General features: G+C 33.0%; 1 protein-coding gene across 9 annotated transcripts in view; it reads right to left on the reverse strand.

Annotated features, from left to right (window-relative positions):
• The window catches only part of LOC137644036 (uncharacterized), a 971,945-nt gene that overhangs the window by 29,353 nt on the left and 923,091 nt on the right, over nucleotides 1–19,501 (reverse strand). For 7 of the 9 annotated variants that reach the window (XM_068376929.1, XM_068376937.1, XM_068376931.1 and 4 more), the window contains 3 exons: nucleotides 14,637–14,718; nucleotides 12,902–12,934; nucleotides 9,401–9,669 (listed from right to left, as the gene is read on the reverse strand). In XM_068376929.1, the coding sequence (XP_068233030.1) occupies nucleotides 9,401–9,669; nucleotides 12,902–12,934; nucleotides 14,637–14,718 (384 nt within the window). The remainder of the gene's footprint in view (nucleotides 1–9,400; nucleotides 9,670–12,901; nucleotides 12,935–14,636; nucleotides 14,719–19,501) is intronic. The other 2 variants (XM_068376934.1, XM_068376930.1) reach the window with 2 other exon arrangements.

Below are 19,501 nucleotides of genomic sequence, written 5' to 3' on the forward strand. Positions count from 1 at the left end.
TTTTGTTACGTGATGGTGAAAAAAAAAACTAGCCAATTTTCAAAGTATATTTATTATCCTGATAGTTATTTCTTTATTTTTTTTTACTTAAAAAGATTAAATAAACGAAAAAAAAAATTCTCTAGAATTTGAAGGCGATAAATTATCGTAATTTCTTTATGAAATTAAAAGATTTGTGTATATGCAATACATGGATATATATATATTTTTTAAATGAATTATACCTATATACATGGCTGTTTAGGAGTCTGCATTCATATTTTCATAAATGTATGCATGTCTTTTTATGTATCCGGATATGCTTATATATAGCACCACTTACAAACAATTACATATATACACGCCTATCAAAACACATACTTATACATGTCTATGTAACTAAAAAAAAGCATACAAATCCATATGTATGTTTATGTACAAACACACCCGACAGTTGTTCGCAACTTTGAAAAGAATTAAAGTATAAAGTGAAAGAAGAATAAGATTTATCTCCCTTAGTCAGTACAACCCGGCAGATATTTTCTATCATGAGGAATGTTTAAATTCATTCTCGTGAAAGGATGAAATTATAAGATTTACAGCACGAGGATGCATACGGTTTGCGGCAAACGAACCGATATTAAAATACTGCGCAAATTCGATGTTTTCAGGCAAGATCAGTACTAGTTCAAAAATAGAAAATTAGGAAAAAAACCATTCGGTTTAGAACTAACACGGTTATGGGTTATTATATTTCTTATTATTAAAAAGAAAGGAATACGAAAAAAAGTAATATAGACATGAAAGATAGTGATATTTATTCTTACTGGCAAGGATGCAGTGAGATTCCAAGCAACGTTCTACGGTGATATATTTATAAACTATGAACCTACTAAGTTTACCTTAATGAAAAATTACAAATTTTAAACTACAAATGCTACTTATCTATATCATATCTAATATATTCCTATTCGAGACTTCCAAAGTTATAAAAAAGTGCAATTCTTAATATTATAAAAAACCATAAAATGAAGTATATGTATCAATGCCAAAGAAATAATTTCCTTCATTCATTATTTGTACTAATTTTCTATTTACATTTCGCTCTCTTTGATATAAAATTAAATTTTCTAATAAGTAACCAATATAGACTGCGTGTTATTTTTTTCAATACAATACGCATTTTTTAAAGCAAAAATAGGTTTAACACACATGGGAAAATAAAGTTGATATATGTTGTTTTGAAAAGATTTTTTTTTTTTAATTACAATGAATAATGAAAGATTTAAACGAAAATGGGGAAAGGTTCATATAAACTGTAAATAAAATTATGACGAATATAATAATGGATGGCCAAATTTACAAATATAAACTAATCAAGTAAAAATGTTTACAAAAAAACTTTAATGACCTAGGCTTTCTGTCAAGAGATAAGTTGGCATTTATTCATATTATTGTAATTGGCACAGTTAAATTCACAATAGACCTTTTTACAAGCAGTTAATATTTCAATGATACAGAAAAGATTGATAATGGTATGTATTACATAAAAGTCACAACTTTAATGATCGGAAGATACCAAAAATATGATAAAAAAAAAAACTTTAAATATTTAAAGAGAAACCGCTACGGCTATAAGGAAAAAAAAAAAAAACACTACACGACCAGACACAAACATATTTACTTGTAACGTACCAAAGTGTCGTTCAGTTATATATTATAATGTAACATCTCAAATTCATGTGATTTTAAAGATCAGTATCAACACTACGCATACTAAAATCAAGACGCATTACTAAAGAATTATGAGTTTGTTAATAACTAAATTATTGTATTTCATTTGTTTTCGGAGTCTTGTTAAAAAATTTATGCAAGCGTTAGTTATACTTTTAGATAGATGAACACACAATAAAAGTTTTTTTTTCTGTATCAGTTTCTTTATTCCAATTAATAATGCCTATTCAAATTGTATGGTTTGAGAATCATATATGAAGGGACCATCAAAGCTCTTTTGTATTCACAATGTAAATTATATATTTCTCAAAAAGTAAAGGAACGTCATGGTAAATAGAGAGAATTCAATTCCTCTGTAAAAGGAAAGTTTTCTTTAGTTCTATAATGATTTCTAGAACATCATACCTCATTGATTTTTATCAAGACCCCAGTAACTTCAGTACTACATTGCTCTCGCGTGCAATATCATTTAGTCTATTTGAATGAATATTACGTTGGTTTCAGAGTTACACATGATTGTGTAAAGATGGTCCATTATCTACTTGAAATGGCACATTACCTAAACTAATTTATCTAAGAACATTTTAGGTTAGTTTTGAAATATGGTGACTAAATCAGAATTTTCATTTAATGCTTAACCTATCCAAAATGTTATGGCATCTTCTTTGCCTTTATAACCAGTTTTTGTAAGAAAGTTGAAAATAATGACACTAGTACTAAATTTAAATCCAGAAGGAAATTTGTTTAAAGTGAAATTCTTTTCATTTCTAGAACCTAGAACACATAAGAAAAATAATGAGGTTCGACGCAAAACTGAACAAATAACAGATCAAGTTATCGATTGATTTTTGTTGACGATCAGAAGTAATAACACATATGTGAAAATCAAAGCGTCGTTGGCCCTTTTTGAGAAACTGATAACGTTATATGGTTTGAGATGAAAATTAAAAATGTTTTGTTTGGTTGTTGTGTGTGTCAGAGAGAGAGAGAGAGAGAGAGAGAGAGAGAGAGAGAGAGAGAGAGAGAGAGAGAGAGAGATCATGCAAATGATGACACAATCATCAAATTTGGCGCACACTTGTTCTCCATGTGATACTAATCAAATCTGGCTGATTGGTGAATTGAAAATCCTAGATGGCAGCCATTTTCAAGATGGCAGCCATTTTCAAGATGGCAGCCATTTTCAATATGGCAGCCATTTTCAATATGGCAGCAATTTTCAATATGGCAGCCATTTTCAAGATGGCTGCCAAATTAGCTACCCGAAGTTCACATTTAGCTCAGAAGTTTCTGAGTTGTTTGATCTAGATATGGATTCCTATGTTTTTAAGGTCACTGAAGTAGAGTTGAATGTAGACAAAGCACATTCGACACATTTTCGGAAAGAGTTTACAGTTTATATAGCAAACTGAAAAATATGTCTCAAGATTTTACTAATTTTTTCATTGCACATCAGAAGTAAACTGTTTTGGCTCAAGGGAATAACTAATTGACGGTAACATACAAAAAAGGTCTCAGCATGTGACAGAGTACGTCTAGCTCCAAAACATTCAAGTGAATGAATTTGATGAAGTTCTTGAAAGAGTGATTGCCGGCCACTAACGAGGCACATTGGTGACATCACTGCAATGAAACTCAGAGTGGGGTCCAGTGTCTGCTAAGTAGGGAATGTAAGTTGACATTATAATGCAACGTCCTACTATTATCCAAAATGCTGCCTAATTTAAAGGTAACAGGTAGGCCAGGGCATAAGTCATCCTTTGAGATGCTACTGTTTAGAGAGTTATTGGGTCTGTTGACTGGCCAAACATGACTACATTGGATCAATCTCTCTCACAACGGTTCAGTTTTCCTTTGCCCACACATACACCGAATAGTCTGGCCTATTCTTTCCACATTCTCCTCTGTCCTCATATACTTAGCAACATTGAGATTATCAAACAATTCTTCTTTGCTCAAGGAGTTAACTACTACACTGTAATTGTACAGTGGCGACTTTCCTTTTAGTAAGGGTAGAAGAGACTTTTTAGTTATGGTAAGCAGCTCTTCTAGGAGAAGGATACTCTAAAATTACACCATTGTACTCTATAGCCTCTGTGCCATGGTCTTCCACAGTCTTGGAGTAGAGTTCTCTTGCTTAAGCGTACACTCGACACACTATTCTATCTTATTTCTCTTCCTCTTATTTTTTAACATTTTATAGTTCATATATGAAAGATTCCTTTTAATGCTGTCACTATTCTTTAAATATTTTATTTTCATTGTTTATTACTTCCCTTGTATTTTCTTTATTTCCTTATTACCTTTCCTCACTGGGCTATTTTCTCTGTTGGAGCTCTTGGGCTTATAACATCCTCCTTTTCCTGCTATGGGTGGGGGTGAGACTTAGAGAAACAATGACAATGCAAGTGAATAAGAGAATATACGAATGTCCGGAAACATTCGGTGATAAGAAACTCCTTGCCAAACTAAGTGGTGATGTGATAGCATAAGTACTGAAATATCACCCTCAATGCTTAGTGGCGTTGTATAACCGAGAATGAGCCTAACTAAAGGTACAGGAGTAAGAAAAACCACAAAGGCACTGCAAGGGAGCATATCCAACTACTTTGTACTAGTCACATACATTATTACAATGAAAAATTCCATTGAATGTAGAAGGCCCCTCATTTTCAAACTTGCTGACTTGACCATGCTTTACGAGCAGAGGCTGGAACAGCTTTGTGTTGAATTGCACGTAGTTTATTCTACTTGACTTAAGGACCATAAGCTTTTTCTAATTCCCAAGGTGAAATCATTCTCTGCAGTGGTGAAAAAGATGGGCAACCCGCTCCAAGAAGAATCAGCCGATCTGCTGGGGCTAGGCACTAAGAACTTTGCTGACCAACTCTAGCTGAATGGCTAGCTACACATCACCAGCGATGCATAGAGCAGTTCAAATTATTCATGGAAGGGCTAGAGGATGGAGGTGACAGTCCTTTCTATCATCCAATGAAGTGAATAAGAACTCAGGAGAAAGTCATCAAAGATATGTCAGTTATTTTGGGATCTGGCGAATTCACCGACAACAATTCACCGACAATAATTTACCGACAACAATTCACCGATATGCTCAATTTATCAAGTGCACAATTTATCGACAACCAATTCACCACAATTCACCGAAAGTCATCATTAAATATGATCGTACTTTTAAAAGGATCTTTCTTCCATTTTACTCAGCGTATCTTTCGTGACATCCAGATATGAAGAAGATGCGGAATTTGCCCTATATTTTCTTTATCTACCGGCCTTAGCATATGTCCTGTTGATAGTTGTTGTTCCTTTTAAATTACTATGTGACACTGATATCCTTCCGTGTGAAGCTGAAGCAGTATAGTGAACTAGTTTGAGTTTGAGGTGTGAAACAAATAATGCAGTTGAAGGGTGGTATAGGACATTTGAAACACAGGTTGCTGGGCACTACCCTTATATTTGGAAACTTTTATACTACTTGAAAAAACAAAGCTGTAATGATGTAAAAGTTTAGCTAGCACTTTACATCAACCACCAAAAAAGAAATACTGTGACTCTTCTAGAATGACGAGACGAATTGTAGAAAAATATCCTTCGTATAGCAATGTAAATTGTTATTTGCGGGAAATAACCCGTAATCTGGCTTCCTGACTTTAGATAAACCAGATTTACGGCTTTTTATTAATCTTATTAGTTGTGTTTTTACGTTTTTCATTTCCTCATTAGAAATAACAGTTTTTGTTATTCTTAATAAATATTCAAAAAATTATGTCTAGTTTTGTCATTTCCTACATAAAGAATAGTTTTTAAGATAGTTATTCAGATTAGTAAAGTAAGTAATTTATTTATCTAAAATATAAAAACATCCAATATATTTATTCAAAATCAGAATACAGCTTCACAAAGCCAGAGTACCCAAGTTTGAAGAGGAATGGAATATGCATTTTTAATTTTACCATATTATTACCAGCGAACTGGTTGTCGCTACATTGTGCAGTCGATAAACTGAGCGTGTCGCTGAATTGTTGTCGGGGAATTGCCAGTAAATTCTCCTAGACCCAGTTATTTTCACGACTCCATCTCCTGTCAGAACAGGGAGTGTGACTTGCGAGAATTCTTCAAGCACAAGAATCAGTTAAACTCCTTGGTCACACCAGGCATCTCTCAGTGACAATGGCAAGCTTCATACTTGTCATAAATTACAGATGGTTGAAATGATTGAAGTGCAAGACAACCTCACTGACAGAGACCCAAGTGCTGATGCTAGCTAGAATCATTGATGGATCAACACTTATTAATGCCTTACCTCCGCGTACTTCGAAGACATCACCCCAGAAGTAGAATACTATGGTACCAGGTACGAGTGTATACAAGAAGTCAAGTCTGAAATCTGCTATGAGGTTGAAAAGAGGACAAGGAAGAAGAAAATGGGACACTAACAAGTAAGACATTAGGTGATATGCAAAGCTTCCTTTGAGATGCAAGTAACAAAACAGCAATTCTACATCATTGCGGAGACGTGTGAAGCAGACATGGCAAGCGAAGTCCGCATCACAAAAGAAGATGCCATTAGCAATAAAGTGAAGTGTTTGGATGCAGTGTCTCAATCTTGTCATAAAGAACCAGACTCTCAAAATATGTACACGGCATGGATGCAACACCTGATGGGAGAAAGTCTATTGTCATTAAGGCCAATAGCACGGCCATGCTAGTCATAGCAAAACCTGTGCTGCCATCTTTACAGGAAACACGTGAGAAAATAAATTTGGATTGCCTTTGGCCAAGCAGCCAAGATTCGATGGATTCCAGTCCATGTGGTTGTTTCTGCAATAGAGCTTGAGAAAACTAGAGAGATCCCATACTTTTATGAGTTTACTGGATGTGATAACGAGTCTGCCCTCCGTAGGAACGGGAAAAATAGGCATGGTAGACTCTGAACATGCAGTATTTGATCATGTTTTCTAAAAACAGTCACTAATCTCAGCCAGCATACAACATTGATTCGTGACTTTGATCTGCAGAGGCTGGAGAGATTCGTCAAACTTAAGTACGACCGACCAAGCGCAGCTCCTAGGTTGGATGAAATAGCCTCTTTCCTCGTGAACAGAAGCCATACAACTAATTTCCACCAACACAAGCAACCCTCAGAGAACGCGCAAAACGTGCGGCCTACCAGGCTCGAATCATCTGGGGTAAGGCAACCCTCACTAATCCAGACACAGCTATTCCTGCCAAATGGGGGTGAATACAAAAAGGAGATATAGCAATTATGTTGGATAACACTGCTTCCTATTGCAGCGAGCTCTTGGGAACTGGCACAGTGTTCCTGAAAGAAGGGCGTACTTAAAGTCAGTGTTCCCCTACACATCATTCTGCCATTGCATATGTGAGGAGTATCAGCTGGAGGACCATTGACTTAGTATGAACATTGCGGTGGTACAAAGCTTACTAAATAAAAAAAAAAAAAAAAAAAAAAAAAAAAAAAAAGGGAAATCTGGTAGCCATCATGAAAAAAAAAAAGTAATATTTTGAAAAGTTCACATCATTGTGCTTTATAAACAATAAAGGCTTGAAAATTATGTCATTTTGCTTTAAAAACATTAAAATTCACTTCAGTATCTTTGAAAAAATAGGAATCCATATTCATATCATGCAAATACATGTACATAAAAAATAACTTCGGGTGACTAATTTGGTGGCCATCTTGAAAAATGGCAGCTATTTTGGATATCAACTAACTAATCAACCATATTTAATTAGAATTACTTGGAGATTAAGTTTGTCAAATTAAATGCCTGTATCATCATTTTCACGATTCTTCTCAGAAATTGCTGTTATTCTTGTACTATGAGAGAGAGAGAGAGAGAGAGAGAGAGAGAGAGAGAGAGAGAGAGAGAGAGAGAGAGAGAGAGAGAGAGAGAGAGAGAGACAGATATACTGTAATTGGAAAAGCATAGAAAGTTTTTATTAATATTTTTAGATATAACAGTGATTCTACTAAAAGTTTCAAGGACTAGTGCAATATTCATTATCTTACTGATGTCATGTTACTAAATACTAAATCATCTATTTGAAGTCTTTGTGTGATGTGCATAATATATATATATATATATATATATATATATATATATATATATATATATATATATATATATATATATATGTATATATATATATATATATACATATATATAAATATATATATATATATATATATATATATATATATATATATATATATATATATATATATATATATATATATATTTATACACATTGCATACATTATATAAATATATATATATATATATATATATATATATATATATATATATATAAATGTATATATATTGTATGCATATATATATACACTTTGTAAAACCAGCGAGAAGTAGCCATCATTAGCATTACCATACAATACAATAACCATAAAAAGCTATTTTGAACACTGCTTTCGTGGTGCCCTTCAATTTACCCAGAGCAACAAGAACAGGACATGTTTTTTTGATAGACAGCTGGGGGGCAGGGGTTTGTTTTTGGGGGGCGGGGGAGATACCACAGAGTCAAGGTTAAGACATACAGATCACATCTCTGCCAAAAATATCTTTTCCAAAAAAACGGAAAAAAAATAAAATAGGCTTCCTTGATTCATGGTTGCCACTCAAAAAATTATGTGTATAACATTCAGTAGCAGGTGGATCGAATGACGTCACCAACGCGATATGGGTATTTTGTCATCAACTGCAGAAAAGCAGCTAGTATGAGATCAGGAACAATACATTGGCAAACTGTCAAACTTGAAAGGGGACGATTAAGGAATGGAAGAAATGTCTGAAGGTAGAGAGAGAGAGAGAGAGAGAGAGAGAGAGAGAGAGAGAGAGAGAGAGAGAGAGAGAGGGGGAGAGAGAGAGAGAGAGGCTTTAATGGCATGAAAGGGAGGAAGGTGACAAAACTGAGCCCTTAAGGTACTCCTAGAACGTGGGTAATCGTGATTATCTTTACTTGAATACTATTGTTCAAGGTTAAATTTACTTATAGGTTAGAAGATAGCTCTCATCTATAGTCCATAAGGAGTTTAGAAGTAAATGTAAATATCTACTGCTACGTAGATAGCATGATGCCATATGGGATGAAATTTCTTTTAATCAAGATCTTTGAAAAGGAAAGTCTTTAAACATAATCCTTGAATACGTTTCATTAGAAAATGTATGTCCTTACGTATTAGGAGTACCCCTAAGTTCTCCACAAGAAAAGAGCAGAATGCATGCAGTTATCCCCCTACACCAATACAACCCAGTAGGTTTTGAGAACATGAAAATGATGCTGATCAGCGCTAGTGACGTCACGAGATCGTACCAGTGATGCGCGGGTACTTATTGTTATTTTTTGTGGTAATTTCTTAACCGTAATCACGGCAGACAGCATTAATATAAAAAGGGCCTCCATCCTTAGCTACTTCGACGCCAGAGAGATGTCATTTGGAAGATCGGATTTCGTTGTTCTCTTTTTGAGTGTCTTGATCGAGCGCCTATCAGCTACTACTTACGACAATGAAACTTTTTGTTAATGATAATTGCTTTTTGTTTGTTTGATTAAGGAACTCTCCCTCCTGGTGGTGTGAGAGGGGGCTGTTATTTTTTGAGAACAGTACCGAGTTCTCGTTTTATCCTACCTGGTTACCATATTTGTAGCTGGGGTTACAGGAGCTATTGGAGTCCAAGCTAAGGTCGGAGGTTGAGATACCAAAGTTACCATTCTCAGGCTCAACTGTAAGACGCTGGGGTGTGGAGTGTCGTGACTGTGGGTGATGCCCCATGGACAGCCGGCGCTGGTGCGGCCGCGGAGAGATGTCCTGCTCGAAGGAATCCATATCTCCGACGCCCTCGTCCTGGGAGGTGTTTCGAGGCCTCACCCTCTCGCTCTTGCTACGTTTGAGGTAAACTGGTTGAGAAGGCAAGAGAAACGATTAGGACAAGCATATCTAATTTAATAAGCGTAATGACGGTTTCCCCATCATTTTCTATACCGTTAAACTAAATTACTAATTTTTGGCCATGTTCAATTTTTAATTGCATGAATTTGCTTGGTAAGACGATGAAGGCTAATGAAAAGTTGTATATTTAAATGATAATTAAATGTAATATATAAATGGATAATTTGTAAATCATATATCGGTTATCATGTGACACTTTATTTTCTAAGAATAAAAAGAATATATATCAGTAATGTTTATGTCCTTATTCACATTGTTTAATACTAACTTCATTATCACGTAACAATAACGATCAAGATATTTGTATATAATCTTTGACAACTAGTTTCTGCTTTGTTTATGTTTTTCTCTCCGTACCATAAATCTAGAAATCGTCTCCAAATCTTTCTTCCGACTTTAAATTCGACAAAATTTGCAGTAAGTAGAGAAAGGTTAAGTTATAAAACCTATTTAGCAGATATACCATATAGCCTTTTGTATGCTAGAGCAATTAAAGATTATATAGTGGCTCAATATCTACACTTCTTATACATCATATTTCACACCTCAAATACCTACAAATAACATAAATCAGACCTACAGTAGGCTGAGGTACAAAACAATAATGCTTTCACATTCATCCTACATGAAACAAATTTTATTTTGTTTAGATTTTCTTAATTTTATTGAATGGGTCTATCGACTCAGAATTTTCAAATGATTCGTGATGAACTTATAAACATTGTTACTTAAAACTATAACATAATAAGTACATTTAGCCTAAATAGACCTTGTTTAAACTTATTCATATAAAATCGATAAAATATTCTAGCAAGACTATTAAACAAATTTTATCCTCTCGTTATTTTTACGAAACGTAATTCCCACTGCAATTTATATTCATCTTTCCATGCATTTATAATAACTGGGATCATATTTGGAATATGCTCTTAAGGATACATCGATTTCATCTCTATGCAAATGTAAACGTATACCCTGTGCCCTACACCTACAACTTCTAATGAACTAGGATCCGGAAAGGATATGAACAAAATAATGGTTTAGACAATTTTACAACTGCAACTCGTAACCCAGATTTACAGTATTTGTGACAAAGGGCAGCCTTTGAATGGTGTACCTATAATTTTCCTCGATTTCATAACATGATAAAGTTCCAACATTTAAGATTTTTTATTTTTTATGCGAGCATATATTAATTCACAATAATCTCTAACTTCTCTATTTCCTTAAAGAGTGGATTTAATTAATACATTTTTCTTCCAAGCCATAGTAAGAGCATACAATTTAGTTCAAATCAACTACGAAGCCATTCTCTCCATTATATGTGAGTTAGAATTCAACAAGCTAAGGAGAGAGTTTCTCCATTAATATCCCGTCTGGATTCAAGGATTGTATTGATAAGCATAGTAAAAAGTTTAAAGAAACACATACACACACTTATACTGTATATATATATATATATATATATATATATATATATATATATATATATATATATATATATATATATATAGTGTGTGTGTGTGTGTATGTGTGTATATAAATATACATACGTATATAGTCGTCAGGGTGAGGCAACCCAACTAGCCACTTCAGGTGGTGTACCCAGGCAATGTGGGTTGTTAAACCATATGTCTGTGTGTACTGTAAGTGTGTAATGGAGTTGGTGCGTTTTTGCGTATGCTTTACATTTTCAAAATAAAAGGGATACACTAATTTGATATCCGCTTCCAACGATCGTTCTAGGGGTATTTATTCTCTCTTCATTCAACTACCAAGCGTTTGTTTGAAAATACTTCCGAAATTACCTGTGCAAGGTTTCTCTAGTTTTAATTTAATGTTCATATATATAATTAAGTTGTCATAAAGGGATTTTGTAAATGACTTATTCCCTTTTTTAAGTATTAATAAATTTCCTACATAAACAGACAGGTGTTTTCATAATAAAATTGTGAAGTTCTTCGATTTTTACGTCAAATATCTCTTGTTGTCCTTACTTGAACATACAAACCTTGACCCTACCACATTTATGGCTATAACAGTTATCTAATGTAACTAAGCAAGCTATTGATAGGTACATTTTCCAATTTCCTTGAGCATTCATGAGCAGGTACATGCAAATTTTAGATAAAACACCAATATGACTATATAAACATCTCTAAGACTTTTGATTAAAAATTGTTGGCCACTTGAGGAAATACTTTACCTAAATAAAATTCTAAGATCTTACAACATCTGCGTTACAGTTTATCCAAACATTGAAAATTAACTGAAACGGCATCATCATAATAATCCTCCTGCATTCTATTACATAAACAAAAACACTTATGATATGCAACGAACACTTTATAGTAAATTATCTACAACATCAAAAAGAAGCTCTTTGATACGGAGAAGATAGTGGTCATATCTAAACTATTTTCTTTTATATTTTGGAAGGGTATAGGAATCTACACCTATGGATAGACTATCTATCTTAGTTCTTCAAAAAAAAAAAAAATTCTCCAAAAATGATAGATAAAGAACTCTCAAGTCTTTAAAATAAGAACAAATACTATAAAAAATGTTATACATATTTCAGGTAAAATCTCTCCTTGAGAGTTTCTACTAAAAATTATTAGATAAGAGTACAAAAATAGGCCATTTTCAATACAATCTGCTCTAAAAAAAAAAAAAGGTTATAAACACCTCTTCAAGTAAACAAGTTTCAATGGTAGTACATCAAAACAGTGGAAGTAAAAAATATTGTCAGAGGTGCCCATTGTAAAATTTGTGAAGTTAGAGATAAGAAAGAAACAAAGAGACACAAAAAGTGCGGAGAAAGCTTAAACATCAGGAATTTCGAGATGATGAATCCTATTGGCCTTTGAAGGAGTCGTAAAGGGAACACGTTAACAATAGTAGTGAGTTTCAGAGACGGCGCCAGAAAAAAATATATAGCGACTGATTTCACTGTATGTTTTCGGTTTCATAAATATTAGATAATTCAAGATGTAAAAGGCTCAAACCCTATTAAATTGGTGAAAAAAACCAACAATTGTTACCAGATCTAACAAGCTATATTTCCTCGAAATTTTCTCTTAATTTTTAACTCTCTTTTTCATGTCTGCTGTTAACGTTGCAACCCTTTACACTGAAGGAAGGCCAACAGGAATGTGCTAATCTTTCGTTCAAGCTCACCTGTTATGACTCCTTTTTGAAGTAGAGAATTTACTGAAATGTAATGAAACAAAATGGAAAAATTCAAGATAAGCTTCACAGCTGCCATAAGAAACAATCCCAATGCTCGGCTCTATATGCGGTGCATTTTAGCCAGCTAAAAGCTAAACTAGTTACAAGCTACACACAGTAATGGAAAGAAATATGAAACGGGGAAACCAAAAAAATAAAAAAAAGTAAATCCCGTAAAATAAATATAACTGCTTATGAACACATTCTTCAGCCAAGCTACGAAATTAGTCTTAAGTGAAAAAAAAAACAAAAGCATTTCACGAACAAGTCAGTGTAATGAGTCAGGAAAACGACGTGTTTACAATTGACAATACAAAGGAATGTGCTGAAAACTGCATTTATGTTTTATATTTAAGTCATGATCAGTGCAGCACAAGGTCAAAAGGATGTATTATCATATTACTTATAAATTACTTAAAATATATACCTTAATCATAACTAGCTTTATCAGGCTTGTCATAAGAAGTAAAAGTCAGGATATCAGAACTGATGGCACAAAGTGCACACAAATATTCACACTTGCACAATATATATATATATATATATATATATATATATATATATATATATATATATATATATATATATATATATATATATATATATATGAAGGGAAATCAACATAATATCGTGCTCATATAGAAATAAATTTCTACCTCATACTGGGATGGAAACTATTCTCTTCAAATGAAACGCAAGGTAGCTGTCATTCATGCTACTGATGGCTCAAAAGATGTCGGAACGTGAGTGCTAACTGCATTTCAGGATTGACTCATCCGGGGTAACTTGAATTGACAGCTTTCAATTAGCTCACCTGTCAAGTCGTGAAGTTGAAAAAAAAATGAATGACTGGTCTCACCATGCACTTAGCACTTAAGTTCCGACTCCTTTTGAGCTTCTGGTGGCCTGATTGATAACGATCTTGACTTTCAAGTGAAGGGAGTATGGTTCGATCCCAGTATGAGGTAGAAATTTATAAGTATATATATTTGTGTGAAACTATTTATGTAAATATATAATGTACCATGTCAGGGAGCTTGCAGTTAAAAGGATATTAGTCCTTAATGTAGTACTTAACTTAATTCTTAGCGTAATTTAGTTAAACAGCTTTTTTCTTAACAGTATAAAAATCTTCATTTTATAGGTAGGTTAGCATTTATTTTAATGTTTTTTTTTTTTTAATTAAAATGGTCAAAGTAAAAAATAATCATGAATGAGAACATATTTTTACACAGAGTGAATTATGAAAACAGCTTTAGCATAAATAAAAAATATAATTGAATTGAGTCAATCATTCCTTATTTACATGCAAGAGAAGCTTTAAAAAGTAGTGAAAGGGAAAATGCATATCAGCGGGAGACAGGCAAGACAGCCAAACCATAAGTCCTGTTCAAGAAATAGCTGAAGAAGACTCGAGTCTGATTTGATGTCTAAATATTTCAAGACAGTAATTCTGCTGCGATGTTAATTAGGGGTGCAAGATAGCATTATAGTATTATCTTCGTTCATGGGCATTCAAACTTAAAACTAAATTAATCTTTATGGGGAAAATAAGTGAAAAAAAATAAAACTTTTAAATCTGAATTTACGATGGAAAACAGGCTGTGCAATAAGCTTATATTATTTTTCAAATATAGACTAAGGCTAGCAGATGAAGTTTCAGAATTTATTATGTTGTGCATACCTCCAAGCTCATTAGAAACTGGGAGATGTGTCGTTTTGAGTAGGTCTCCTGTGATCTTTGGCACCATTGGTTCAACTTCGGCCTGTAAAATTAAGATCTGTTTAGTTTTATGGGATTATAAAGGATGACTTTAGGTTTTAAAGCTTTTGTTTGGACTCGAGCGAACAATTCATACACATTTTCCAAAATAACATCCATAAGGAAGACAATAAAATCTTTCACCATAATGCTAATTTCATAAATTTTAATGAGAAATATACCATAAATATATGATTAGAAATATTCTACAAAACCAGATAACTAAAAACATTCTTTTATAGACTTTTTTTCCGACCAAATATTCCATATACAATTTATACACTTAGAAGTTATATCACTATTTTCGATAACGTCTTTAATTTTCTATTCAAAACACCCTCCCCCCTTTTTTTATTTGCGAAGCATTTTGTTATATTTGGTAGCTTATTACACATGAATTCCTATGCTATCAATTTCCTAAGAAAATTACATGGTCATCACAAGGACATTGGACAAATGTGAAAAGCTTTCTCAATAATACAAATATATATGAACAAATACCCTCTTAATTAATTTCTATTTTAAAGGAAAGCTAAGAAAAATAGACTTCAGTCATTAATAAGATAAGTAATAATTAAATATAAATATAATCAGCCTAAGGCATCCGTATATTTATAGTTTCCCAAAAATAAATATATTCTTTTTTAAGTTATTTTTTAGGGTATTAATTAATTACAAATTACTGGTATAAAGAAAACCAAATTTTGATATCCACCCATTATTATTTTAGGAAAGGTTGTACTAGCAAACCATTTGCTATAATAGAGTGGATTCCCTAAAGGGCCAACAGTAAGGAAATGAAATTCAGTATTTACAAAGAAAGAATATTTGAATATCACCAAGATGACAAGTGATATTCTAATAACGCAATCCTTTGGCTTGTCCATACCAAATTCCTGTAGGTGCATCATTACTAATGGTTGTACAGTACTATCGAAATAGGCGAGACGAGATCAATAAATTATGTATGAACAATATCTGAATAGCTGGCATTTGTAAATTATTGGTTTACATTCTCAAATTCATCAAATTGCTTCCATATGCCTATAGATACATATGGTTTTCACAGCAGTAAAATGTCATAATCAATTTGATGTTGTCAAATAAATAACTAAGTCTCCTAGTCTCTAGGAACTCAACTGTTTGGTGTTAATGCTACATTCACCTGATAAAAATAATAAAAACTAAATTAATTTATCTACGTGACCAAGGAGCAATTCGCGATTAAGAATTGGGAAATAATAAGCAGAAGGGTTGCATGGTTTCTGGGTTTTAACATTCTTTAAGGACTTCCGGGGAAGAATCAGCTGGCAATTTATTTAAGGACTTCCGGGGAAGAATCAGCTGGCAATTTAACAAAGCTAAGATTAGCACAGAGCCATACACAGTATTGGCAAGTAACTACAATAATTTTAGCTACGTACGGATCTTGTAATGTGTGTGGGTTTTTTCCCCGATGGATAAGAAAAAGCTTCTATCAGGAATAAATATACCCTTCATCTTCTTTTCTTATGGAACGATATTCACCTATCATATCGTAAATTGTTTTTAAGGTATGTTAGTGTTTTAAAAAAAAGTTTCTTTGATACCTAAGTTTTATATCCCATTATAAAGTTACTAGGACTGTAAAGTATTGGAATCTAGAACCTAATTAAAACCGGTTTTATGATAACTCATAAGTGTTACACCAGTGACTGGTTTAGATAAAAAAAGGACAGAAGGACGATTATACAAACTAAGAAAACACCAAAAAAGAGGTGAAATCTTAAATAAATTCTAACAACAATATTCTGAAAAAGGAAAAAATGCTTGAAGCCAGATTCTCTGTCAAATTTTCTTCCTCCTACGGGAAAATGAGCAATAAGAAGAACAATTTGGAAAGCGTTTCCCCTTTCCAGGCATCATGTTAGGTCGATAAGGAATTGCCGGCAGCGTAATTTATGCGCACTACCTCCAACCCAACCAGGACCCAAGAGCTAAAACTTCCTTTTACTCTCAGATGGAAGGAAGGGGTCTCTACCCTACAGTACTCTCTGAAGGAAGGGAGGGAACTTGTCCCACAAAAGTGAAACGTTATTGGTGAAGTTTGAAGGGGGCTTCGCGGGAGCTTAAGGGGAGCTGAGAATGGGAAGGAAACCCCACTTGAGTGGTTTGAAGACAAGGCGCTTACGTGACAAGAGTTGATATCCTGAGCATCGTCTTTTCTCGTGTCATTCATTTATTTACATATATGTGATGCGTTGCGTCATCCTTCCCCTCCAAATCTTAATTTTCTTCCTCTTCTTCCCCATCATTATGAACATTATTACTATTATTATTATTAAGTAGAGAAGTACAACTAGTGTCCGTACAATTTACAAAAGGCCAAATAGCATGAGTTTCGAATAATTTTTAATCGTTACGACGCTGGATCTCATGTATAACCGACTCTTTTCTCCGTAGAGACTGAAAACCTGCAAACAACAAAATGGCTAAGAAATATTCAGAGTAGGAATGTTTTAAATTTCCCTTTTTTTGGTAAAATTGACGCCTAAACCATTTGGTTGAGATATGTTGGTGAACATTTGATAATATGCACCACTTATCAAGAAATGAGAAGGTCTAATGACTATGGAAGACGAGACAAAACTTATATGGGAAAAATTAAGTTCAAAGTATGATCAATATTAATGATAATTATATTGATAGATCTTTGTATAGATACTGATATAGATATCTAAATAGATAGATATAGATAGATGGTTGGATTAGATAGATAGTTGATATTTTCAATTCTACATTCAAAGGATAAACAATATCCGTTCCAGTGACTACGATCACACTGAACTCAGAACGAGTACATATTGGCATTGGAAACATTCATGAATAATAAAATAGCAGTAAATATAAATACTTCACTTCTTCTTTACTTCATATTCTAGTTACACTGCGTAGCTGCCGTAATAGTGATAATTACATTGAAGTTGGAATACATATTTTGGCATTAAAACCTTGGACAATTATATATACATACATATATATATATATATATATATATATATATATATATATATATATATATATATATATATATATATATATACACACACACACACAAGGTTGATAACAACTTTATAAAAATTGACCTCATTCCAAAGTAAATGAAAAAAAAATATATATCTAAACAAAACTGACTTCTTACTTATTAAAAGTTCATAAAGGAAAACCGACAAGAGAAAATAAACTGCTGCACATTCATAAAGGCACTATTAAAAGAAATTCCATAAAAGATCAGAAAAAAAATATATTCCCTTCACAATTGTTTCACTAAACGCATTATTGAATTGAAAACCCCATTTATGCCCATCAACATAAATAGATAACTTCTTGATATGGTGACAAAATCAGGCTTTTAATATTCAAGATGAATCAGATGAATTTAAATAATCTACTCGCAAAGAGTGGGAAACATTCACGAGTAACCAAGCAACGATTGTATAATTAGCTGCAACGAAAATTAACTTTGGTACTGATGAAAATATACTTTTAAGTATATACTATATACTCTAGAAAACTGGAACACATAAAAGCAGCACTATTGAGGACCGCATGCTATCAACCGCCAGTGACATTATGAAATAAAATAGAGATAAAGAGAAAGAATCCGCATTGGACAAACTGGAAAAAAACCTAAGCAGGAATATCCTCGACATTTATATTTGGCCGGAAACAATGCTAACTTAAGTGGACTTGGATGATTAATGAAAAGATGAGAAGGTAAACTTAACCGATTTAATCGAAATTCTGAACTCTTCACATATACCATCCGCTGAAAAAAAAAGTTTATTCCAACCTCTTTCAATTTCTTTGCATTTGTGGAGCAGTGACTAACTCCTGCATGAGGTATCTTGCTAAATGGCTCATATACAACTATATAATAGTACCACTGTTGATTCAAGTATATAATATTGTCTCTACAGTTTTGGTTAACCTGTTATATTTAGCATTTTTGTAACTGAACGAACCGTAGGTTGTTATGAATACTTTTAGCAGTTACTGAGCATAAGCAAAATAGCATCAATTCGATTCCCATTGCAATTAATCATTATACAACAAGTTAACATTATAACAGTATAACTATGTAGACCTAGGATTTAGTTCGGAATAACTGCAACGAGTAAAGTACTAAGTGATCACAACTTAAGGGAATGAGCGAGGAAAATTCTGTTAGTGTTGTTTTCATGTGTATGAAATCCAGAGGCCTATTAATTGGGAAGATAAAAAATGGGAAAATCATGAGAGAGAAGGAAAGGAAAATACTAAATATTTTTCACATACATGTATAGGCGTTCTGCTTGTGTTATGTTAATATTGTGTTATGTGTACGTACACTGTGTATATATATATATATATATATATATATATATATATATATATATATATATATATATATATATATATATATATATATATATATATATATCTTACTTATAACTGTAATCGAACAGTTTCACATGTTTTTTTTTTTTTCAAAAAGGCCCATAAAAGAAACACAGGAAATATAAATAAATCACACTATATTTCGGTCAATAAACATCGACCCTCTTCAGGATGTAAAGTAAAAATGAGGAATACAGTGGAGAGTGACGGTTTATATACGAAAGCAAAAGGGTGTGTTCAATTGTTCTATAGTTGTTATAATTGCTGGAAGGATTAGCCAAATTTAATTACATCCAGGTGCGTCTTCTTATTGTTGAGCTGCTCAGAGGAAGTCTTGACCTCTGATGCATATCTGGTGGTCGGTCTCC

The sequence above is a fragment of the Palaemon carinicauda genome, chromosome 7 (assembly GCF_036898095.1).
Source record: "Palaemon carinicauda isolate YSFRI2023 chromosome 7, ASM3689809v2, whole genome shotgun sequence".
Lineage (NCBI taxonomy): Eukaryota > Metazoa > Arthropoda > Malacostraca > Decapoda > Palaemonidae > Palaemon > Palaemon carinicauda.